This window comes from Anomaloglossus baeobatrachus, chromosome 5, assembly GCF_048569485.1.
Source record: "Anomaloglossus baeobatrachus isolate aAnoBae1 chromosome 5, aAnoBae1.hap1, whole genome shotgun sequence".
NCBI lineage: Eukaryota > Metazoa > Chordata > Amphibia > Anura > Aromobatidae > Anomaloglossus > Anomaloglossus baeobatrachus.
This window is the reverse complement of record NC_134357.1, coordinates 236,889,326-236,916,306: the sequence shown is the minus strand read 5'-3', so window position 1 is coordinate 236,916,306 and position 26,981 is coordinate 236,889,326. Positions and strand designations below refer to the sequence as shown.

The following is a 26,981-nucleotide window of genomic DNA, read 5'->3' as shown; positions in this document are numbered from 1 at the left end:
TACTGGCAAAATTTCTGGGCCCCCTTGAGACTCTGCATAGGTTTCACCCCAGCTCTGTCTCCACCCCTCAAACCTTCCACACTCCTGACGCCATGCTTGGAAAAACGTGTGTGTGCATATATATATAATCTAATATATAAAGCTGTATGTATCTATGTGTGTATGTCCGCTAAAGGAATCCGCACCGTCACATTTACAATCACGAAATTTTCCAGATGCCTCATGTGAGTCAGGGACTGTCAGACTATGTTTTTATGTATAATCTTTCTTTATTGAGTAGAAGAAAGACAAAAAAAAAATAAAAATAAAGAAGCATAGAGAAAACATACAAGCATCCAAGGTTATAGATAGATCATTGCGTATGATACCACAGTTTGAATAACATTTCTATAACATATTTCCACTAATGACTTAAAATCATTCGAACACTGTTTCAGTTCTTGCGTTCCGCCCTTTCTGTATCACAGACTAGAGACTGCTGTCTGCTTATTTAATGAGAAAAAAAAAAAAAACAAAAAACCTATCCTATCTTGCGTATTTTATAACATATTCCTCATGTCCTGTGTTTCCTCTCTTCATTGGCGAGAACTTGATAACTAAACTTCCCGTACAACCTTGAACCATATCCTAGCTCTACTGATTGTCTCTTTATCAGTGAATTTAAAAGAAATAATAATAAAAAAAACAAAAAACCGAAAGAGATGAGAAAAGAAGGGAAATAAGTAGTCATGCATGAAATAGAAAAGAAAGCTGAAGAAACTAGGAAGGAGAAGGGGGGACATTTTAAGGGTTAGGAGGGAGGGGGGGGGCCGCAAACAGGCCTATCATAGCCCTTCTACTATCTCTGCTCGTACTGCACCTACTGAACCTTCAAAATAACTTATGGTAATCGTCTGAACTTTTAAATATTATCCATGGCGTCCAAATTCTCAGGTATCTTTCAATGTGTCCCTCTGCCTCTGCCACTAGTTCCTCCATATGATGTATGTGCTCAAATTCCTGTGTCCATTCCCTCAAGGACGGGGCCTCCTGTGTTCTCCAATGTCTTGGAATCACTGCTCTTGCTGCTGCCAGACAAAACCGCAGTATATCCCCTTTTTGAGCTTTAATTGACCCGGGGAGCATTGACATCAAGGCTATTTGTGGGGTCTGTGGTGTTCCTCTCCCTGTTATTTTTGTATATGTTTGAAAGACTGCCTCCCAGAATGGCTTGACTTTAGCACAGTCCCACCATATATGTATCATTGTACCCTTTTTCGTTCCACATCGCCAGCACATCTCGGAAACCGAAGGAAAAATTCTGTGTAGCCTCACCGGATACTGATACCATCTTGTTAGGATCTTATAATTCTTCTCTTTGGTGTACCCAGCAATCGACATTTTATGTGTAAATATATAAGCTTTCTGTTTTTCTGCGTCTGTGAATGTCGTTTCCATTTCTTCCTCCCACTTGGTCATATATGACGGATCCTAGCCCGCAGAGGGATCTGCCTGTCCTATCATCTTATATATAAGTGACATCAAATGCGTGGGTATAGTATCCTGCATAAATAATGTCTCGAAGGGTAAGGCCATGCCCTCTGATATTCCATCCATTCCTTGTGTCTTAGAGTTAACAAATGAATAGAGTTGTCTATATTCTATCCAGGATAATTTCTGGGGAGGTTCCATGGTTTGCATATCCTCAAAGGATCTTAATTTAGACCCCCTAAGGGTATGATAAATCCTACCATCCTGTTGTGCTCTCCATCGTAGAAATTTGGCCCGACCGACTCCCGGGGGGAATTCTGGATTGGATATAATAGGAGCAAGGAGAAAGGGGCAACCCACCAATCCGCCATTCTGTTTAACCTGATCCCATGTCCTCAGTGTAGCCTTAATAAAAAGACTTGCCGCAAACAGTCTCACCCCTTCCCTGGACCCAACCCATGGTAGATATTTTAGTGGAATTGATGAGCTTTCCTGTTCAAGTTTGACCCATTTCTTATTCTGATCGTTAAAATGCCAGTCAAACATTCGAATCATCAGTGCCGCCCGATGATATCTGCGCACATCTGGGAGTCCTGCGCCCTCTGCAGTGATATGCCTAGTAAGTGTGTGATATTTTATTCTAGCCCTAGAGTGTCCCCATATAAATTTGTATAAATTGAGTTAGGGTAGACCTGAGTGTCCGAAAAAACCCGGTAGGGGGGAGAAGCGGGACTGCTTGAAATATATATAAAAACCGTGGAAGGATGTCCATTTTAAATGTGTTTATACGACCAAACCAGGACAAGGGTTTTTTATGATATGTCCTAAGCTCTTTGATTGTTCGTGTCAATAGCGGTAAATAGTTCTTGGAATACAATAGTTCTTGGAATACAATAATTCCAGATCTGCAGGGACATTGATGCCTAGATATTTCAGTGCCTGGGATTGCCATTTTAATGGGAAGTTACTTTGAGCTAATGAAACCTCTTGAGGCTGCAGTGTGACATTTAAGGCTTCAGTTTTTGAACAGTTAACTTTGAAATTACCTAAATCCCCAAATCTCTCAAACTCCGCTATCAAAGAGGGGAAAGATATGTGTGGCTGAGACACGTATATCAACAAGTCGTCCGCATATAGCGCCGTCTTGTATGTTTTCCCCCCTACGTCTATACCGTGCACATTGGGATTTCTCCTGATTGCGTTGGCAAGATGTTCCATTGTAATTACATATAATAGCGGAGAAAGAGGGCACCCCTGCCTTGTTCCATTTCTGATTTGTATAGACTGTGATAAGAAGCCATTCGCCTTTATCCTTGCCGATGGACATGTATAAAGGGCCAATACTTTATTCAAAAAGCCAGGGCCTATCCCTATTTGTTTTAATGCCGCCCTCAAGAAGTCCCACTGTACTCGATCAAACGCTTTTTCTGCGTCTACTGATAGTATTCCCAGGGGCTGATTCGTGCTTTTAGCGTGGGCTATAAGCAGTAAAGTTTTATTGACATTGTCCCGCGCCTCCCTACCCTGTATGAATCCTACTTGGTCTGTATCAATGATGGAGGGGAGCAGGGGAGCCAGCCTGTTGGCCAAGATCTTGGAGAATAACTTTATATCTACATTGAGTAAAGATATTGGTCTGTAATTCGACACTATCATGGGGTCTTTGCCAGGTTTCGGAAGGACCGTGACATGTGCCTCCAGTGACTGAGCCGCAAAGGGAGTCTCCGTTGAGATTGCATTAAAGACCTTAGTCAGAAATGGGGTAAGCAATTCCCGAAATGTTTTATAAAATGTAGGAGAAAATCCGTCCGGGCCCGGACTCTTCCCATTTGGGGTATTCCTAATTGCTTCTCCCACTTCCTCCTCTGAGAACCGGTTTTCCAGTTGTTGCACTTCCTCATTTTTCAGAGTTGGCAAGGCCGTGTCCATCATATATCCCTTAATGCGCTCAGTCAAAGCCTGTGACGACATGCCAGAGAACCTCCCTTGGATGTTATACAGTTCCGAGTAGAAACCCCTCAATTCTTCCAAGACCTCCGCCGGGTTGCTCGCTTCCCCTCCTCCCCGTTTCCGCAAGCTAGGTATAAATGTTGTAAGATTGCGGGGATGTAGAAGGTTGGACAAGGATCTGCCGCATTTGTTAGAATGCTGATAGAGGAAGCGCTTATAATGGTTCCGGTATCGGAGAAATCTTTCATTCAGCACTGTCCTAAGTTCCTCTCTGTATTTTGTGAGTTCTGCTAGTGTTACCCTCAACTGCCTATTTTTGTGTGCTGTTTCCAACTTATGAATCTTGTCCAACAGTTCTTTTATGCAGATATTCTTTATTTTTTTGGTACGCGCCACATGCTTTATCAGCACCCCTCTTATGACACACTTGAATGCCTCCCACTGCAGGGGCATCGAAGTGGAGTCCGTTTCGTGAGAGGACATGAAGACCCCAACCGTCTCCCTGATGTCAGTCATACAGATTACATCTTTGAGCAAGTTATCGTTGAGTCTCCATGTCCACTCCCGCTTCCTCCCATCCGGGGGAACAAAGGCCAAAAAGACAGGGGCGTGATCGGACCAAACTATACTACCAATCGTGGGATTCGGTCTCCAGGCCAAAACACACTGACTCACTAAAAATAGATCTATGCGGCTGTACGAATCATGAGGGGTGGAATAAAAGGTGTAGTCCCTACCCGTAGGATGCATGCTGCGCCACACGTCGTTAAGGTGCATCTGATGTATGTCCCGCTTCAGAGAGGTCAATCTTTTTGTGGAAATGTTGCTCCGTCCAGCCGAGGTATCTACTAAGGGATTCAAAGACAGACTAAAATCTCCCCCCAGAATCATTATTCCCTCTGCGAACTCGGATAGAACTTTTAGGAAGGCCCTGCATGTCTGTGTCTGTCCCGTGTTAGGGGCATACCATCCTGCCACCGTATACACTGTATCATATATCCGTAGTTTAACTATAATGTATCTGCCTTCTGCATCCTGTTTCGTGTCTAGAATGAGGCAGATTTCTGTGTATGGCCAGTGATACCCTCCTTGACCGGGATTCAGCATTGGCGCTGTGGAACCATGTTACGTAGTTGCGGTCTCTCAAGTTTGGGACATGTCCCACTTTAAAATGTGTTTCTTGAAGGAGCAATATGTGGACTTTCTGTTTGTGCATTTCAGCTAGTATTTGGGTCCTTTTTTGTGGCGTATTAAAGCCCTTTGTGTTGAAAGATCCAAATTTTAGTTCTGCCATGTCTATTTTTAGCTGTTAGACAAACAAGGGAAGGACACGAATGGACGGGGAAAACTGTCGGAGAAGGGTTGGAACAAGTGTGCTTTTTAAGAGATTTATAGCAAAAGATATAGGAAAGCCCAGAAATAAAGGAAGGAAAAGTAAATGGATATAGAGGTAAAAAAGAGGAAGAGAAAAACAAAAAAAAAATTTGTTCCCAAGTATAGGAAGGTGGTGATGAACTAAGGCACCAGCAACTATGTCCTGGTGTCCCAACCCACCTACTTTGTTGGGGGAGGCTGTATCTAACTATACCTTGTCCAGCACGGTATAGCACCCCCTCAAGTGCGGTAGACTTTCCAGGGAGAGTTGCTCCCCGCCGGCGCAGATCTGCATCCTCTATCTATATATAAATTTCCCATCTGTATTAACTGTGTTAATCCATAAATGATTTGGGACTTGGTCCAACATGTATTACTATGTCTCTACTCCATATACCTCTCTGTCTCCCCCATACTATATCATAAACAATTTCCTGATATTATTCCCCTTTCATATCAGAACCCCTATTTTCAGTTTGACTTTAACTATAACAATGAGCCATCTTCCGAACTTCAACTAAAATGTCCTCTTCGTGTGTTGTCTTTAGGAAAACTCAAAATTCTCTTTTTCCGCTTAGTGAGACTCCATATTCAGCCGAGATCCATAGGCGCCTCTCTTCGCCTCCTCTGTGGGGCTTCTTTAGGTGGGTCCACTCCGGGGGCCCCCGGAGGTAGGAATGGCCAGTCCCGAATCGTCACTGATGGGATTTGTTGGGCTGCGGTGAACGCAGGTATGCCCCCTGGGTGACTGAGGACGTGCATCCTTCCCGCCCTCCGGACTCTCAGGCGGAATGGGAAGCCCCAAGTGTACTGTATGTTCCGTTGGCGTAGTATGTCCAATAAGGGTCTCAAAGCCTTTCTCTTCTGGAGAGTCCACTTGGACAGGTCAGGTAGAATTAGGATCTTTTGCCCTTTAAAGGAGATATTGTCAAGTTTCCGTGCTTGGGCCATGATATTATCTTTCAACTTATACTTGTGTACTTTGCATATGACGTCTCTGGGGAACTCTGGATCCATTGCTTTAGGGCCCAGTGCTCTATGAGCCCTGTCTAGCTCCAGTGGAGAATCTATGGGTACATGCAGTATGTCATTGAAAATGTGGCATAAAGTCTCATCTAAGGCTGTATGTTCAACCGACTCAGGAATGCCGCGTACTCTAATATTATTAAGCCGGTTTCTGTTTTCCGCATCGTCTAGCATTTCTGCCAAGTACTGAAGTTGTATATTATGAGATGCATATCCAGCCTCCTGTTCTGTTGCCTTTACTGACAGTGCCTGTACTGTGGATTCTGCTGTTGTGACTCTTTCCCCCAGCTGTTGTACTTCATCTTTGAGTCCAGATAGTTCAGCCTTATATGAATTCACTAGTCTGGATATATACTGCTCCATATCCTTTTTTGTGGGGATGTTTTTAATATGTGAACTCAGCTCCCCAATGGTCCACCATAGCTGGCTGATATCTTGGCCCACCTGCACCCCTTCCTGACTATTAGTTTGTGGCATGTCAGTGTTTGGGGACTTACCAGGAGCTGGGAAGGTAGCTGTTGTTTTATTTGGCTGCAGCAGAATATGTGTCTGAGCTTGGGTGCCTGCTGCATGCTCTGTTCTGCTCCCTTCTTTAGCCCCATCTTCTCCTGCGCTCTCTGACCGCTTCTCCTCGGGCATTGCTCGGTGCCCTCCCACACTGCCTGTCTACCCGCTTGGCTCCGGCATCTCAGCGCCATTTTGCTCTTCCAGCGCGGCCGCCCCGTTTACTTTATTATCCTTGGGCTGGCCTGCACTCACCGCTCCCCGAGCTACCTCCACCTTCTCCGCTGCCTCCGCCGCCCGCGTCACTTGCTCAGCTTCCTCCATCTCTGCAGCCGCCGCCATCTCTCTGCAGGACGCGCGGCTGCTTATGGTGGCTATTGCAGTGTCGGCCATTTTGGGATCGGGCCCTGCTGGCACTGTCCGCACCATATACCGCCGAATGCTCTGACCTGGGGTGCTTGAACGGGATGAGGTGAACTGGGGGTCTTCCTTCTTTCTTCTGTTGCCCATTCGTTTAGTTGGGGATCCTGAATTGTTTCTCTGGCGTGATGGATCCTCGCGCCGGCTGAGGAGCTGATGTAAAGCACGTCTCTATCCCTCCATGGCCAGGCCACGCCCCCAGACTATGTTTTTATGAGAAAATTTAACCCCACGCTTTAGTTTTTCACCAAAAATCCTGCCACCATTAAAGTCAACGGAGCTTGGAGCTACAGGTCATTAATAGGAACTGTGATTGGTTGCTATAGGAACAAAGGACATTCTTAGTATAAGAAGCTTATGATACGATAATATGATATCGGTGGGGAGACGGAGAGAGAGGCAGAGAGAGAAAGATAGAGACAGAGAGAGACAGACAGTGAGAGAGACAAATAGAGAGAGGCAGACAGGGAGCGAGGCAGACAGGGAGAGAGACAGGCAGGGAATAAGACAGACGGAGCGAGACAGACAGGGAGAGGGAAAGAGGCAGACAGGGAAAGAGGCAGACACACAGGCGGAGACAGACAGGGAAAGAAACAGACAGAGAGGGAGACAGGGAAAAATTTAACCCTTTGATTTATTAGGCTGTTGTTCAACTATTGGTTCTTTATATGTCTAAATCCATTGTAATTGTGGTTGAACCATCATCTCAGTGAATCTGCTTGTTTCAGTTTGAATTCTAATGAGAAACATATATGGAAATTTGATTAATATAAATTAACTAATTAATTTAGTATGCAGATGAGATAGGTGGGTCAGTCACAAAGGAAGTAATCCACTCATTGTGTGTATATATATGTGTGTGCATTCATTTAATCTATAGATGTGAAAAAGGCTCACTATTAGCCGAAACGCGTATTTACGCCTGTATATTATGATGGAATAAACTACAAAAATATTTCAGAAGATTTGGAGTGCCGGTCCTTTGTATTAATTATACTGTGGATGCCTTCCTTGGACACGTGCACCTTGAAGGATTGTGTGCCGCCTGGAACTTCTGTTTCTATATATATATATAATATATATATATATATATATATATATATAATATATACAGTGCCTACAAGTAGTATTCAACCCCCTGCAGATTTAGCAGGTTTACACATTCGGAGTTAACTTGGCATTGTGACATTTGGACTGTAGATCAGCCTGGAAGTGTGACGTGCACTGCAGCAAAAAAGAATGTTATTTCTTTATTTCTTTTCTCATTTTTTTTTTTAAATTGTGAAACGTTTATTCACAGGGTCATTTATTATTCAACCCCTCAAACCACAAGAATTCTGTTTGGTTCCCCTAAAGTATTAAGTATTTCAGGCACAAAGAACAATGAGCTTCACATGTTTGGATTAATTATCTCTTTTTCCAGCCTTTCCTGACTAATTAAGACCCTCCCCAAACTTGTGAACAGCACTCATACTTGGTCAACATGGGAAAGACAAAGGAGCATTCCAAGGCCATCAGAGACAAGATCGTGGAGGGTCACAAGGCTGGCAAGGGGTACAAAACCCTTTCCAAGGAGTTGGGCCTACCTGTCTCCACTGTTGGGAGCATCATCCGGAAGTGGATGACTTATGGAACTACTGTTAGCCTTCCACGGCCTGGACAGCCTTTGAATGTTTCCACCCGTGCCGAGGCCAGGCTTGTCCGAAGAGTCAAGGCTAACCCAAGGACAACAAGGAAGGAGCTCCGGGAAGATCTCATGGCAGTGGGGACATTGGTTTCAGTCAATACCATAAGTAACGTACTCCACCGCAATGGTCTCCGTTCCAGACGAGCCCGTAAGGTACCTTTACTTTCAAAGCGTCATGTCAAGGCTCGTCTACAGTTTGCTCATGATCACTTGGAGGACTCTGAGACAGACTGGTTCAAGGTTCTCTGGTCTGATGAGACCAAGATCGAGATCTTTGGTGCCAACTACACACGTGACGTTTGGAGACTGGATGGCACTGCATACGACCCCAAGAATACCATCCCTACAGTCAAGCATGGTGGTGGCAGCATCATGCTGTGGGGCTGTTTCTCAGCCAAGGGGCCTGGCCATCTGGTCCGCATCCATGGGAAGATGGATAGCACGGCCTACCTGGAGATTTTGGCCAAGAACCTCCGCTCCTCCATCAAGAATCTTAAGATGGGTCGTCATTTCATCTTCCAACAAGACAACGACCCAAAGCACACAGCCAAGAAAACCAAGGCCTGGTTCAAGAGGGAAAAAATCAAGGTGTTGCAGTGGTCTAGTCAGTCTCCTGACCTTAACCCAATTGAAAACTTGCGGAAGGAGCTCAAGATTAAAGTCCACATGAGACACCCAAAGAACCTAGATAACTTGGAGAAGATCTGCATGGAGGAGTGGGCCAAGATAACTCCAGAGACCTGTGCCGGCCTGATCAGGTCTTATAAAAGACGATTATTAGCTGTAATTGCAAACAAGGGTTATTCCACAAAATATTAAACCTAGGGGTTGAATAATAATTGACCCACACTTTTATGTTGAAAATTTATTAAAATTTAACTGAGCAACATAACTTGTTGGTTTGTAAGATTTATGCATCTGTTAATAAATCCTGCTCTTGTTTGAAGTTTGCAGGCTCTAACTTATTTGCATCTTATCAAACCTGCTAAATCTGCAGGGGGTTGAATACTACTTGTAGGTACTGTGTGTGTGTGTGTATATATATATATATGTGTGTATGTATGTGTATATATATATATATATATATATATATATTACACACACATATGCTGTAGATACATACATATATACACTCACACAAACACACAAATGCACATGGTCAAAAGTGTTAGTACCCTTAAAGTTGTTTCAGAAAAGAAGTGTTTCCCTAAAAAAATTACTTTACAGACATCACTAGGGGGGGCACACAGACATCACTAGGGGGATACACAGACATCTAGGAGGGTACACAGACATCACTAGGTGGGGTACACAGACATCACTAGGGGGGCGCACAGACATCACTAGGGGGGTACACAGACATCACTAGGGGGGTACACAGACATCACTAGGGGGGTACACAGACATCCCTAGGGAGGCACAGACATCACTAGGTGAGCACAGACATCCCTAGGTGGGCACGAACATCCCTAGGGGGACACAGACATCACTAGGGGGCACAGATATCACTAGTCGGGGCATGGACATTACTGGGTGGCACGGTCAGCAATTGCAGAGTACAGACATCACTAGGGGGGCAAACAACACTGGTGGTGGTACACAGCATTGGACGGAACACAACACTGGTGGTGATAAACCACACTGGAGGGGGCTGCACAGACAGAGCACTGGGGGGTGGCACAGAGCACTGGGGGGTGGCACAGAGCCCTGGGGGGGGCAGCACAGAGCACTGGGGGGGTGGCACAGAGCACTGGGGGGATGGCACACAGCACTGGAGGGCGGCACACAGCATTGGGGGCTGCACACAGCACTAAGGGGCTGCACACAGCATTGGGTGGGCTGCACAGAGCATTGGGAGCATGTACACAGCAATGTGGATGTGGACTTGCAGACAGTGCTAGGGGGCTGCACACAGCACTGAGGGGGCTACATGCAGCACTAGAGGACTGCACACAGCATTGGGGGGGCTGCACACAGCATTGGGGGGCTGACCTCACTGGAGAGCAGGCACACAACAGAGGGGGGACTCCAGGCACACAGCTAAACCCGCTCACGTAGTCCCAACCACATTTGTATGTAAGCACCGGAGCACTGCGGCCCCCGGGAATCTGCCCGGGGGGCACAGAAAAGGTCATTGCAGGCCCGTGGTTCCAACCCCTCAGTTAAAGCAAGGCAGGGTCGCCCCCGCCCCCCATCCCCGGTGGTGTTCAGCTCATCAAGCGCCTACCTTTCCCTGCCGGATGCCATGTCCTCGCCACCTCCGCATTGCCCGCAGCACTGTGATGAGGCGCAGAGTGATGACCTCATCACATTGGGCTGCGGGATGACGCGCTGCCTCCCTGCTCTGCTCCATGCGCCTTGTTTCCGGCCTTGTTTTAGCAGTGTGTGTGTGCAGTGGCTGAAACAGGCGAGCCCCTTTGCTACGGCTGTGACTGAGGCCCGGTGAAGAGGGGAGGCCTGGCCTGCCCAGGGCTTAACAAAGCTAAGTAATTACCCCTGGCCTGTCCAGGCCCCCTCTCTTCACCGGGCCCCCTACAGCAGTCACAGTAGTAATGCCCTGATGGCGGCCCTGCAAAAACATATCATACATTTCCAGCACAAACACAAGGTCGTGCAAGCGACAGAGTCTCACCTTTCTGCTGTGCCTTTGGGGATTTCAGGACCAACTATCTCTGCCAGCAGCACCCTGCTTTTGGTGGGCTCCCACTGAGATGATAATGTATTAGATGTGACCTGCAGTCCCATGTAACTCAACAGATAGTACAGTGATACTTTTGTGAGTACAGATAGTAGTGATTGCTCCTCTGGATCACACTGCTGCTGGTTCTACATGTGCTGCTGTTTTAGGCTTGTGGGAGGAGTAAGGCTACTTTCACACTTGCGTTCAGCGCAATCCACCGCTATGGAGAATAGCGCAGTCCGTTAACGCACTGCGCTATTCTCCATAGACTTGTATTGACAATGCACTGTAACGCAAGTGTCTGCATTCCATCCGCTGGACGACACTGCATCGTTATTTTGACACTGCGTTGAACGGAGGAAACGCTACATGTAGCGGTTTTTGGGTCATTAAAATAACGAACCTCTGTTGGAATCCGCCAAAGTGTCTAATGATTGTCTATGGTGGCGGATTCCGCCGCTATGCGCTAAGCGGCGGAATCCGCTGACGGATACCGTCACGTTCTACTGAGCATGCTCAGCATGTCTAGCAGAATGATCGAAATCGTTTAAAATCACTCCTGGTCTCTCTCCCCCCTCTCACTCCCTCTCTCATACTCACCGATCTCGGTCTCGACGCTGCACAGTTGTCACAAAGCTCCGGCGGCTTTTCCTCTTTTGAAAATTCCGGCCGGTCATTATTCCATCTAGTATTCACTGCTTCCCTCGCCCACCGGTGCCTATGATTGGTTGCAGTCAGATCCGCCCCCATGCTGAATGACAGCTGTCTCACTGCAACCAATCACAGCCGCCGGTGGGAGGTCTATATCGTGCAGTACAATAAATAAATAAATAATTTAAAAAACGGCATGCGGTCCCCCTAATTTTGATACCAGCCAAGGTAAAGTCACACATCTGAAGAATGTAATCTCAGGATGGGGAGCCCCACGTTATGGGGAGCCCCCCAGCCTAACAATATCAGCCAGCAGCCGCCCGGAATTGCCGCATCCATTAGATGCGACAGTCCTGGGACTGTGCCCGGCTCATCCCGAATTGCTTTGGTGCGGTGGCAAATCGAGGAAATAAGGAGTTAATGGCAGCAGCCCATAGCTGCGACTAAGTCCTAGGTTAATCATAGCAGGTGTCTATGAGACAACCACAATGATTAACCTGTAAGTGAAAGTAAATAAACCCATACACCCGAAAAAATATTTTATTTGGAATAAAAGAATGAAAACCACCCTCTTTCACCACTTTTTTAATCCCCAAATACCTCTCCAGGTCCGGCGTAATCCACACGAGGTCCCGCGACGCATCCAGCTCTGCTACATGAAGCTGACAGGAGCGGCCGTAGAACACTGCTGCTCTCTGTCAGCTCCAGGCAGCAACTGAAGTGAGTCACGCTGTCAGCGGGGACGTCACTGAGGTAATGTGTGCGGTGATGAAGGGAGCGGTAATGCCTGCGTGTGTGTGGTGATAATAGGAGCGGTAGTGCCGGGGTGTGTGCAGTGATGATGATGAGTGCGGTAGTGCCGGGGTGTGTGCAGTGATGATGGGGGGCTCTCTCTCTTGGCTTAATGCAACGTGTTATTTCACAGGAATCTGTTGCCTTTATATGTAAGGTCCTGGTGGTGGAAACTGGACCGTGCATCGGACTCCTCCAGTGGAGCAACCCGGAGCTAACCCCTATACAGGGACTGTCCGGTCACCCCGCCAGAGGGCCTTGATGCACGGTAGCCGAAGCACTAGCTGTACAGGCACAGTCCGTTCCGGAAAGAGGAAGGAAGATGTCCCTGAGGTCACAGGGTTCCAGATGGTAGTCCCGATAACAAGGCTCTGGTTCAGGTGCCGGGTGGAGATGACAGGTGGAACCGGATCCAGCTGGACGAGAGGGCGGAGGTCACCATGTGGAGCTGGGGATCGGAGCCGGGTCCGGGCTGAAGAAGATGGTGGAGTCCTCAGCCGACCGTCACCGACAGGAGTTAAGCAGCAGTCATGGTTAGGACCGGTTGGCGTGGCAGGACGGGCTCTGCGAGACAGACAAGGGTTAATACTGGACAAGGCAAAAGGGGACCTAAACTCATAGCTTACTAAACACGTAGAACAGGCCCCGCCCACCTGGAAGAAGAATCCTCTTATACCCTGTACCTGCAAGCCAATATCCTGTTTCTGGACGCTGACCCTTTAATGACCGCACGCCCTAACGCGCATGCGCGAGGCCCGAGTGCCTGAGACCAGGGAAGGAAGCGGCGCCGAAGAAGCAGGAGTGCCGGGCAGAGTGTCCTGTGATGCAGAGGGGCGCCTGGAGCCGGGACACATGGAGGACACCGGCGAGGGAGAGGGAGCAGGAGGACCGTGGAAAGGAGGACCGGGGACAGGAGTGGTGAGCGGGAAGCGCCGTCGGGAACCAGGGAGCGTGCCACGGGGACCGGGGAGCGCAACACGGGGACCGGGGAGCGTGACATTATATCACACTATTTACAACGCATCCGTGACATGCGTCACACAACGCATTGTGACGGATGCCGTTCAACGCAAGTATAAAGTATCCTAAGGCAGCATCAGTGAGAGATGAGAGCAGACTGTATCTATCTATCGCTGATAATGACAGACTGTTGCTACAAACCACAGTTCTTCAGCATTTTTGCAGTTTTGCACTAGGTCAACTGTAAATCACAAGTTGATCACCTATCATGTGAACATCCTCACCTTGCATCTCAAATATCATAAATCTGAAACATTGCGATGCTGCAATTGGCGATTTTCTGTGTGGGCAATTTTCCATGTGGGCAATTTTCCATGTGGGCAATATTCCATGTGGGCAATTTTCCGTGTGGGCAATTTTCCGTGTGGGCAATTTTCCGTGTGGGCAATTTTCCGTGTGGGCATTTTTCCTGTGGGCATTTTTCCTGTGGGCATTTTTCCTGTGGGCATTTTTCAGGGAACCATTTAGTATATAGAGCACCTTCCACCATATGGTCACTGTATGGTTGTAATATTGGTTTTAGTACAGTTGCTAGATGGACAATTATTTGACAGCTAGATGGTTCAATAAATTTCCAATGCTAAACTTTCAAAGCTCCAACAGGTTCCTAATCGAAGTTCAAATAAAATCTGTCTTCCTATAACAAGTGTATATTTTATGACTTCCTTCTCTAGTTATTATGTCTGAAGGTAGAAATAGAGAACTTCTAAAGTGTTGAAAATTATATTCTGCATCTTGTTTTACTAATTGTTTAGAAAGTTTCATGTAGGAATGTTTTAAAATTTCAACTTTAATATGTTTATAAGAAGTTAAAATAAAATCTGTTTATATTTCCAGAAGCTGAATGTACTAAAAATTACGTGGAAACTCTTCTTTCTTTTTCAAGCGACAAAGTAAAATGCAATAATATCAGAAAAGACAGTCAAGAAAATTCAACAACACTTTTTAGAACGGCTATACCATCATTCTTTCCCGACAGTGATCCTTCTACTAATTTCACTAATCACAATGAACCTTTACCTGCTCAATCACAAATTGTTAGACAATTCCCAGAAAATACAGAGGGTAATATATTTCCATATTCTGAATGCGGCAAACATTTTAAAAGTAAAATCACTCTATCAGGGCACGAAAGAATTCACAGAGATGAGAGACCATTTTCATGTTCTGAATGTGGCAGACGTTTTAGGAAAAAATTTTACCTTACTAGACATGAAGTAATTCACAAAGATGAGAAGCCATTTCCATGTTCAGAATGTGACAAAAGTTTTCGCCAGAAATCGGGTCTCATTATTCATCAGAAAATGCACACAGGAGAGAAGCCACATTTATGTTCTGAGTGTGGTAAATGTTTTGCAAGGAAATCTTGTCTTATTGAACATCTGAGAACTCACACAGGGGAAAAACCATTTTCATGTCCAGAATGTGGGAAATGCTTTCGCCAGAGATCTGCTGCTGTTCAGCATCGTGTAATCCACACAGGAGAGAAACCATTTTCATGCTTGGAATGTGATAAATGGTTTAGCAAGAAATCTGCTTGTATTAAACATATGAGAACTCACACCGGAGAGAAGCCATTCTCATGTTTAGAATGTGGGAAAAGCTTCACAAGTACATCAAGTTTGGCGCAACATCGGAGAACTCACACTGGAGAAAAGCCATATTCTTGTTCAGAATGTGGGAAATGTTTTAGTCAAAAGTCAGATCTTCTTAACCATCGGATAATCCATACAGGGGAGAAGCCATTTTCATGTGCTGAATGTGGAAAATGGTTTAGCAAGAAATCTTATAGGGTTAAACATCTGAAAACTCATACTGTGGTAAAGCCATTCCCATGTTCAGAATGTGAGAAAAGCTTCATAAGTAAATCAAGTCTTGTTGAACACCAGAGAACTCATACAGGAGAGAAGCCATATTCTTGTTCAGATTGTGGAAAATGTTTTAGTCAAACATCAGATCTTCTTAAACATCGGGTAATCCATACAGGGGAGAAGCCATTTTCATGTTCTGAATGTAGAAAATGGTTTAGCAAGAAATCTGATCGGGATAAACATTTGAGAATTCACACTGGGGAAAAGCCATTCTCTTGTTCAGAATGCGGAAAATGTTTTAAGCTTAATTCTGATCTTATTAAACATAATAGAACTCACACAGGGGAGAAGCCATATTTATGTTCAGAATGTGGGAAATGTTTTATGCTTAACGATGATCTTATTAAGCATAGGGTAATTCATACAGGGCAGAAGCCATTTTTATGTTTAGAATGTGGGAAATGTTATAATCATAGATCATCGCTTTCGCAACATAAGAAGCGCTTCCATTTTCATAGTCAGATTGTAGCAAATGTTTTACCTTGATGTAGTGTCTTAGGAAAATCAATTGTAATAAGTTATTGTTTTCTATGATGAGTTTTTCGAATCTCAGAATTGCTCATATAAATATTTTTTCTTCAGTGTCTGTATTATATCTCTTAAATTTGAATGACATATAGCTGATCCTTCAGACAGAACATAGTGCATGGAGCTTTACAAGGGGCTGTATCACATTTCACCATGTCTGCATGGAATTCCAGGTTCTAACCTCTCTAACTAGAGTTGTTGCACAAGTTCACAAGCCTTCTTTGCGAGTTTTTGCCATGCTCTGCATTTGGGAGCTTCATGACTACCCATGTTTAGAGCTCTTCCTGACCTGATCCCACAACATAGTTACTGGCGATACTGACGCCTTCATCTATCCATCAAAGCTTCTTAATTGGACATTAAAAAAAGGGTTGCCTTGTTCTTTCACGAATGTTGCCCCAACATTACTCCTTTAAAGAGTAGCCATCGTTTTGATTTTTTTTTTTTTCAGAAATCAATAGTATATGTGAAAATAAGAAAGTTTGTGATATACAGTCAGGGCCAGAAATATTTGGACAGTGACACAAGTTTTGTTATTTTAGCTGTTTACAAAAACATGTTCAGAAATACAATTATATATATAATATATGCTGAAAGTGCACACTCCCAGCTGCAATATGAGAGTTTTCACATCCAAATCGGAGAAAGGGTTTAGGAATCATAGCTCTGTAATGCATAGCCTCCTCTTTTTCAAGGGACCAAAAGTAATTGGACAAGGGACTCTAAGGGCTGCAATTAACTCTGAAGGCGTCTCCCTCGTTAACCTGTAATCAATGAAGTAGTTAAAAGGTCTGGGGTTGAGTACAGGTGTGTGGTTTTGCATTTGGAAGCTGTTGCTGTGACCAGACAACATGCGGTCTAAGGAACTCTCAATTGAGGTGAAGCAGAACATCCTGAGGCTGAAAAAAAAGAAAAAATCCATCAGAGAGATAGCAGACATGCTTGGAGTAGCAAAATCAACAGTCGGGTACATTCTGAGAAAAAAGGAATTGACTGGTGAGCTTGGGAACTCAAAAAGGCCTGGGCGTCCACGGATGACAACAGTGGTGGATGATCGCCGCATACTTTCTTTGGTGAAGAAGAACCTGTTCACAACATCAACTGAAGTCCAGAACACTCTCAGTGAAGTAGGTGTATCTGTCTCTAAGTCAACAGTAAAGAGAAGACTCCATGAAAGTAAATACAAAGGGTTCACATCTAGATGCAAACCATTCATCAATTCCAAAAATAGACAGGCCAGAGTTAAATTTGCTGAAAAACACCTCATGAAGCCAGCTCAGTTCTGGAAAAGTATTCTATGAACAGATGAGACAAAAAGATCAACCTGTACCAGAATGATGGGAAGAAAAAAGTTTGGAGAAGAAAGGGAACGGCACATGATCCAAGGCACACCACATCCTCTGTAACACATGGTGGAGGCAACATGTTGGCATGGGCATGCATGGCTTTCAATGGCACTGGGTCACTTGTGTTTAATAATAATAATAATAATCTTTATTTCTATAGCGCCAACATATTCCGCAGCGCTTTACAATTCAGGAGGAACATATACATATCATATACATAAACATATACAAACAAGTAACAATTATAGAGGATACAATATTTAAAAGGAAAAATGGCAACCCTGCTCGTGAGAGCTTACAATCTACAATGAGATGGGGGAGGGGCAAGGTACAAGTGTTTATTTAAAATGACAATCCAGCCAGCTCATGGGGGATAGATGATGGCTTCCTGGACCAGTTGGCCAGAGCCTTGAGATGCATTTGGGTGCCATGGAGTTTGACGTGGGGTTATGTTCTGAGAAGTTGTGGAGGGATTAGGTGAAATTAGTTTGGCTAGGGAGTGTGATAGGCCACCCTAAAAAGATGCGTTTTTAGGGAGCGTCTGAAGCTGAGTAAGTTGTGATTTGTCCTAACTTCTTGGGGTAGAGCGTTCCAGAGGTTTGGTGCAGCTCGGAAGAAGTCTTGGATTCGGGAGTGGGAGGTTCGAATTAGTGTGGATGTTAGTCGAAAGTCATTTGCAGAGCGTAGAGAACGGGTGGGATGATAGACAGAGAGGAGGGTGGAGATGTAGGAGGGTGCTGCACTGTGGAGAGCTTTGTGGGTGAGAACAAGCAGTTTGAGTGTTTATGTGTTTATTGATGATATAACAGCAGACAAGAGTAGCCGGATGAATTCTGAAGTGTACCGGGATATACTTTCAGCCCAGATTCAGCCAAATGCCGCAAAGTTGATCGGACGGCGCTTCATAGGACAGATGGACAATGACCCCAAGCATACAGCTAAAGCTACCCAGGAGTTCATGAGTGCAAAAAAGTGGAACATTCTGCAATGGCCAAGTCAATCACCAGATCTTAACCCAATTGAGCATGCATTTCACTTGCTCAAATCCAGACTTAAGACGGAAAGACCCACAAACAAGCAAGACCTGAAGGCTGCGGCTGTAAAGGCCTGGCAAAGCATTAAGAAGGAGGAAACCCAGCGTTTGGTGATGTCCATGGGTTCCAGACTTAAGGCAGTGATTGCCTCCAAAGGATTCGCAACAAAATATTGAAAATAAAAATATTTTGTTTGGGTTTGGTTTATTTGTCCAATTACTTTTGACCTCCTAAAATGTGGAGTGTTTGTAAAGAAATGTGTACAATTCCTACAATTTCTATCAGATATTTTTGTTCAAATCTTCAAATTAAACGTTACAATCTGCACTTGAATTCTGTTGTAGAGGTTTCATTTCAAATCCAATGTGGTGGCATGCAGAGCCCAACTCACGAAAATTGTGTCACTGTCCAAATATTTCTGGACCTAACTGTATCATAAGACAAATCTGCTTCTTTCCCTGCTAGGACTGATTTCATTCTGGACGTTTACGGGTGAAATCTGTATTTAGTGAAGACAGATTATTACATTACTAAGATGGGAGATGATAGTACCGATATGATTCTATGTAAAGGAGAGGAGGAGAAAAGCAAAAGAGACGACCTATTCCCTTTCTCTCCCCTATACATTAAATCCTATCAATTTCCAACTGTCGTCAACTATGTAGAAGGAAGGCAGAGTAAGGAGCAAGAGGCAGAGTTAGGCCCTGTGCGCACACTGCGTTTTTACCCGTGTTTTTTTTTGCATTTTTGCTGCAGAAATTTCTTGAGAAAATGGTTATAACTTTTCTGCAGACATTCCCCAGAAAAACCTATGGAAAAAAAAAAATAGCTGTGCGCACACTGCGTTTTTTTTCTCCAGAACATTCTTTCTGCATAATTTCTTGAGAAAAAGAGTGTGCATGTCACTTCTTTTCTGCAGGTACCTGCGTTTTTTGCCATAGATAATGGTAAAAAAATGCAGGGAACAACCTGCGGAAATAAACGCGGTAAAAACACATGTGTATGTAAAGTCTCATTAAGGGCGCTTTTCCATCTGCGATTTCCTGGTGCGAGTGCGATCCAATAAAAAAAATCGGATTGCACTCGCACCAGTGTTTAAACAATGAGACAGTTTCCTCTATCCCGTTTTTTCTCCACACGAATCGGGCTCTCAGTGCATGCTGCGATTTGCACCAAGTCTCAGCTCACGTCTGTGTAAAATCGCACTGCACTCGCATGTTATGCAACTATAGTGCAGTGCACACAGAGACAGACAGTGGAGGAGATGGGGGAAAAAGTCCTCTCTCCATATTGCTCCTGTGATGCGATCGCAAGATCGCATCATGGTCGTATGACCCTCGGCTGACACCCGCAGAAGAGGGTCATTAGCATATCGCTTCCAATGCTCCCGCATCGGAAGCAGTACACAAGTGGAAAAGCGCCCTAAAAGTAACTGCCATCTCCTATCTCAGTAATGTAAAAATCTGTCTTCACTGAATTAATTATGAATTCTGGCAAAGAAAAAAAAACCAAACAGATTTCTTTAATAAGATTACATTACAAAGCTGCTTATTTTCATGTGCACTATTGATTTATGAAATAAAAATTAAAACGACGGTTACTCCTTGAAAGCATATTCCAGTTAAGTCAGGTTATCCAGGATACCCAGTGTTGCTTATACTCAAATATATAGGTTTTTAAATAATTGCAATTGCATTACCTAAAGGCCCATTTACGCACAACGATATCGCTAACGATTTATCGTCGGGGTCACAGTGTTGGTGACACACATCCGGCCTCGTTAGCGATGTCGTTGTGTGTGACACCTTTTTGCAATCAGTAACAATCGCAAAAAGGTGTCAAGTCATTCATCGTGTACACGTCGTTCATTTTCAAAAAATCGTTCCTCGTTTGGAACGCAGGTTGTTTTGTTGTTCCTGCGGCAGCACAGATCGCTATGTGTGACACCGCAGGAACGAGGAACAACATCGTACCTGCGGCCGCCGGCAATGAGGAAGGAAGAAGGTGGGGGGATGTTCCGGCCGCTCATCTCCGCCCCTCCGCTTCTATTGGGCGGCCGCTTAAGGGTACTTTACACGCTGCGATATCGGTACCGATATTGCTAGCGAGCGTACCCGCCCCCGTCGGTTGTGCAAATCGTGGCGCACAACATCGATAACTCCTGTCATACGTACTTACCTTCCCTGCGACGTCGCTGTGACCGGCGAACCGCCGCCTTTCTAAGGAGGTGGTTCGTTCGCCGTCATAGCGACATCACTAAGCGGCCACCCAATAGCAGAGGAGGGGCGGAGATGTGCGGGCCAAACATCCCGCCCACCTCCTTCCTTCCTCATTGGCGGCGGGACGCAGGTACGGTGACGTTCCTCATTCCTGCGGTGTCACACTTAGTGATGTGTGCTGCCGCAGGAACGACGAACAACCTCGCTACTCACTAGACAACGATATTTGGTGTTTGAACGACCTCTCCAAAACTAACGATATTTTACCACTTTTGCGATCGTTGAAGGTCGCTCGCACGTGTCACACGCTGCGATATCGCTAACGACGGCGGATGTGCGTCACAAACACCGTGACCCTGACGATAAATCATTAGCGATGTCGCAGCGTGTAAAGTATCCTCTAGTGACGCCGCTGTGATGCCGCACGAACTGCCCCCTTAAAAGGAGAGATTGTTCGGCGGCCACAATAACTTCGGTGAACAGGTAATTGCGTGTGACGCTGCCGTAGTGATATTGTTCGCTACGGCAGCGATCACCCTGTGGCACGCCACCGACGTTGGCGGGTGCCATCGCTCGCGACATCGCTAGCGATGTCGCAGCATGTAAAGCCCGCTTTAGTCTAATGATTACATGAAAAACTATTAAATTTTACTTGTAATATTAAAAAATAATGCTACTGTGTTTAGATTCCCGTCACATACTTTATATGTTATAATACCCTATATTGTTGCTTTGATTTCCTCACAGAATGTTCATCTAAGGCAGGGGTGGGGAACCTTTTTTTTTTGTCAAAGGCATTTGGATATTTCTACTAGCATTCAGGGGGCCGTAGAAAATTATCAACGTAAAGATACCCTGCTATATTTGGTCACACAATTCACCTCTACACCGCTACTGTGATGGCTGGAGCTGTTCTCCTTTGTGAGGCTGTGATGTTTGGTGATATTGATCATGTTGCTTCTCACAACTGCTTTTTCCTGGTTTGTCAGTCTGCTTTGCAGTCAACTCTTTGTGATCATAAGTTATATAAAGCATATACATTGCATAGGAGAAGCTGGGACTGCTGTATATACATCACAGAAGACGATGGGGCTGGAGCATATACATTACATCACAGAACACATGGGGCTGCAGTATATACGTCAAAGGAGGGGGCTGGGGCATATACAGCACGGGGGAGGGTGGGGCATATACAGCACTGGGGACGGTGGGGCTGCCGCTGCTTGCAGCCGGCGTTCACTAGAAAGATCATGATGACAGGCACAAGGCTCATCAGCAGACCACCGGCTGTCATGACAACCCATTAGCACCCTGCGATCGTGTGATGGGGTGCCGATGGGCAGGATCATTGATGAACTTTCTGTCAGTGTGTGTTAAATGCCGCAGTCAGAGATTGACATTAGCATTTAACTGGTTAACGTGGCTGTTAGCGGCACTTGATGCCTGATTAAATCCGCTATTAAGTGCCGGGAAAGATGTTGACTCACACACTGGGACACGGCCAATGTCGACCATCTAGGCCATCAATCGTGAAGAGGTTATAGCACCACTCTAGCATTTTGTTTTGGGTGGGCTTCAGCATTGGAACGATGCATTAAATCTAAGTCCCCTGCCTCATGTCTTATACTCATCCTCCGGCAGCTTCGTTGTTTTTGGGTGCAGCTCCGATCCCATGGAGCCATCTTGTGACTGTAACTTCTGACCAGCTAAAAGTCAGAAGTTACGTCACAAGTGACCATTGTAACTCTGATAGAGGCAGAACGAGGCTCTCATAGAGTTAGCTTGATTTTGTCACAAATCGCCAGAGACCAACCAAAGCGAGGCTAGAAAAAGATGAAGACGGCGGCAGGTGAGTATAACATACAGGGCAGTGTACCTACATTTTAAGCACCACTTAAATAAAAAAAATACTAGAGTGGTGCTTTAAATTTTAAGGATGTGAAATGCATGCTCGATGGAGGTGATATTTGGGATTTAACTCAGTCATTGCTTAATATTCCACTTTTTGCCTTAAAAAACTCCTGGGTCATTGTTCATCTGTACTGTGAAGTGCCGTCCGTTGCTGCATTTAGTTGATTCTGAGCAGAAAGTTTAGCCCTGTACACTTGAATTAATTTGGCTTCTTCAGTCTTCAATCACAACATCAATAAACACTAGTGTCCCAGTGTCAATGGAAGCGATGCATGCCTGGCCATCACACTGCCTCCACCATGTTTTACAGACGATGTGCTGATCTTGAGCTTTTTCAAGGCTTTTCCATACTTTCTTCTTCCCATCATTCTGGTACAGGTTGAGCTTAGTTTCATCTACCCAAAGAATGCTTTTCCAGTACTGTGCTGGCTTCTTTAGATGTTTTTGGGCAAACACTAATCTGTCCTTTTTTATTTTTAAGGCTGATTAACCCCTTCAAAACCAATGACGTACTGGTACATCATTGGTTGTGTCGCAATGTGATCATCAGACATGTGGGGCGATCTACCAGTGCCTGCTTGCCACTTAGATGGTGCTATCAAAATGTGACAGAGCGATTTAAATGGCTGCGGTGAGGATTGTGCCGTTTCTCGCCTCCATCAGCGGCTCATTGACGTGATCACAGGGAACAGATGGCTGTCATGGTGGCTCAGGGTCATGATGCAACTATGACGTTACTGTAAGGCCGTTTTCAGATGTCCGTATTTAATCAAGTGCAAGTCACACGCGTGGTTATGATTATACGTGTGTCATGCGTGTGACATCTGTGTTTGCGTACGTGTGACAGGTACCGGAGTAAACCCGTGTCTGTGAAATAAAAAGATTTTCTATATTTACGTGTATCCAGCGCTGTTTTCTTCGGCTCTGTTGCCTCCCACTCCTGAGCGCAGCTCATTATATTCATTGATTATTCACAGCACTCAGTTCCTGGAAGCCGGAGCATCGTGGGGACAGCGCTGGGTACAGCACCGCCGAGGACAGCATCGCCGGTGACAGGTGAGTATTCTGCAAGCACAGTGACATCCAGGAGGTAATTGGAGTTCCCAATGAACTCTAATGACCCCCGTGACACCCGCACTACAGCTTCATGGGTTCATCAGAGTTCATTGGGAACTGTGATGAGTCCCCGATGCTGTCCCCGCGATGCTCTGGCTTCCAGGTTCTTACTACACACACACAGCATACACATGTATACACTCAGCAGTGTGAGCACATATACACACATATGTATACACACATAGCAGACACATGGATACACCGAGCACATACACACACATAGCGCACATGCATGTATACACTGAACACACACACACACTGATGTATACTCACCCAGAGATGCGGTCCCCGGCACTAAAGTCCCCAGCGCTGTCCCCGCTTCCAGCTCCACAGGGTAGTGTACATTCAGTGAGTATAATGAGTGGTGGTTTAATGCCTGATAGGAGCCACAGACTCAGACTGACTGTAAGGGGAATCTAGTGAAAAGCCGCTCACAAAGCAGGACCCCAAGAACTCTGCAACCCTTTAACCCCTGTACAGAGATGTGGAATTACACAGAGCCTCAGAGATCGCTACCTGTGGTAGACTGTAGTCCGTGGTCGTCAGGCAGGGTCAAAATCCAGGAGATGCAAAACAGGAACAGAATCGGCAGGCAAGGGCGTAGTAAGGAGACAAAGCAGGGGTCAAATCCGGAACTGGCAGCAAGGTACAAAAACGACAGGCAGGATGGTAGTCAAACATAAGCAAGGTCAGCGCACAGGAATCACAATACAAACAGCACATGAGCCAGGAGAACAGAACTATCACTGGCAGTGATCATGTGACAGGAGAGGGAATAAGAAGGGTGTGGTGTCTTCCCATAGGCTGCAGGTGAATGTTGGCCACTTCAGCCGGGAGACACACGCCACCTACAGTCAGCCAGTGGTACTGCAGGTTCCAGGGAAACCCAGCCTAGTGGATGAGCGGAGCCTGTGCTCTGCAGAGCCACAGGCATCGACTCCTCTCCCATCACCACCACTATCAATGGTGGGAACATGGCGTCGTCTGGCGATCGGAGCAGAAGTCGCAGGAGCGGACTCCGGTGGGGACGTGACACTGTGCTCCGCAGAACCACGGGCACCGACTCCTCTCCCATCACCAGCACTCTCCATGGTGGGAACATGGCATCGTCTGGCGATCGGAGCAGAAGTCGCAGGAGCGGACTTCGATGGGGGCGTGACAGGTGGTTAGGAGCGGAAGGCAGCAGAGCCGGATACAGGTAAATATAGAAAATATTTTTATTAAAAAGACCCATATTTTCTCCGGTACATGTCACACTGTTGTCACACAGATCACATCCGTGTGCGATCCGTGTGACACTCGTGCCGCCGGAGGAAAAAATGGACATGTCTCAGTGTGTGTGCATGTGGGGCCACGAGGGGTCACACGGTCCGTGTGAAAACACGGACGTGTGAGTAACAGCATATAATAACATGGGTATGTGTGGCATCCGTGTTAAAAACGGATGTCACACGTACCTGAAACACGGACTTCTGAAACCAGCCTAAGAGTCAACAGAGCGGCTGCTCTTAAAGGAAGAGTACACTTCTACTGATCAGAGCTGTGCAGCTCTGATCAACAGAAATGCATAAGCCATCAGACTGCTGAGCCTTAAAGTCCCCTAGGGGAACAAGTAAAATTAATAAAAAATGTAAAAATAAAAGTTTTAAAAAAATAAAAAAAATAAAGGTTCAAATCGCCACCCATTTGCCCCATTGTGAATTTAAACAATGAAAACATAAAAAATATACACAAAAAAATGCATATTTAGTATCGTCGCTTTCAGAAATGCCCGAGCTATTAAAATATAAAATCAATTACCATCAGTAGAACCATAAAAAAGTTCACATTAGTGGACTTTAATGTGGATTATTATTTTGATTGACCTATCATCTGACCCTTCCTCTTTTTAATCGTGTATTGAAATCTTTGTACCTAGATGTTTGCCAATGTAAACTGCATTTTATAAATACATGTCAATGTTGTATGTCTTAAGTGTTTGGCAATGAAAAATAAAGATTTACATATTTTTGTAAAAGTTTGCATAGAGTCTTTATCTGTAGTTTTTTTTGCTTAGCAACCAGACTGCACTATAAGGGCATTTTTTTTTATTGTATAAAATCAATTAACCTGATTGGAATTTATTTTGCACCAAAGTCATTTATCAAACACCAAAATGATGATTTTTTTTTTTTTGTTCACCGCAACATTGCATTAAAATGCAATCAAAATGTTGCATCTGCGCAGTAATGCTATTATTAAAAACGTCACCTGGAGACACAAAAAATAACTGTCACTGAGCACCCGATCTTGAAAAATGAGAGCACTACGGGTGGCAGAAAATGGGCCAAAAGCGCAACTCTTTTTTTTGGACAAACTTCTGAAGTAAAACTTTATTTAAGTGATTATTATTTATTTTTTATTATTATTATTATTATTATTATTCATTATTATTATTATTTAATGTTTGGTAGCTACGAACTCGTACCGACCTGAGGCATCACACCGACACATCAGTTGTACCATAAAGTGAACACGGTGAATAAAATACCCCAAAAACAATACTGCACTTTTTTTTGCAATTTCACCGCACTTGGAATTTATTCCTCTTTTCCAGGTCACTATAGGGTAAAACTTATGGTTTCATTCAAAAGTACAATTCGTCCCGCAAAAAGAAGTCCTCATATGGTAATATTTATGGAAAAATAAAAAAAGGTACAGCTCTCAAAGAAGGGGAGCAAAAAACGAAAATGAAAAAAATCGCCTGGGGATGAAGGGGTTAATGACTTGCATCTTGTGGTGATCCCTTTGTATTTCCATCATGAAATCTTCTCTTTATGAAGGGAAGATTAGTATTATCCTCTCTCCTCTTGAGGCGATTCAACCGAAGTTATGCAGTCATGCACATGCGTCAATCCAGGGAATAATGGCACATATGCAATATCTTGGATTCTTGGATGCGGGAGACAAGAGTGATCTGTCAGTTACTGACAGGAGGCAGGCTGCGGGGGGTGAAATAGGAAAAGGAACCAGAGAGCTGCTGGTGGATTTCTCAAAAATCAAAACAAGGTGTCACGATGACTATAGGATAGCGGCACCGAAGCTGTCCTACAAACTAGGGGGCTCTATGTTATTCCTAACCACAAAGATACTTCTGATGGCCCTGCTCCTCACCAGTCCTGATCTGATACCCCACAAGGAAGGGACGGGACAGGAGTGTGATTAAATCCACAGATAAAATCAGACAAGGGAAAACCAAAACTCTGTTACACAGCACGCACAGACAACAGTAAAGACAATAAGAGATTCAGGAGGAAAATAAGAGCAGGAAGGAAGCTACAACATAACGGGTAAACTCCACAACTATACCAAGCAAAAAAGCACAACTTTCACTAGAAAGTCT

General features: G+C 45.0%; 1 protein-coding gene across 8 annotated transcripts in view; it reads left to right on the top strand.

Annotated features, from left to right (window-relative positions):
• LOC142311090 (uncharacterized) overlaps positions 1-26,981 on the top strand; it is a 337,525-nt gene that overhangs the window by 165,594 nt on the left and 144,950 nt on the right. For 2 of the 8 annotated variants that reach the window (XM_075349177.1, XM_075349178.1), the window contains exon 7: positions 14,412-16,523. The exons of the other annotated variants lie outside the window; for them this stretch is intronic. In XM_075349177.1, coding sequence (XP_075205292.1) covers positions 14,412-15,931 — 1,520 coding nt within the window. In that variant the 3' untranslated portion in view covers positions 15,932-16,523. Of the gene's footprint in view, positions 1-14,411; positions 16,524-26,981 lie in introns of those variants that run through there. 8 annotated transcript variants of the gene reach the window in all.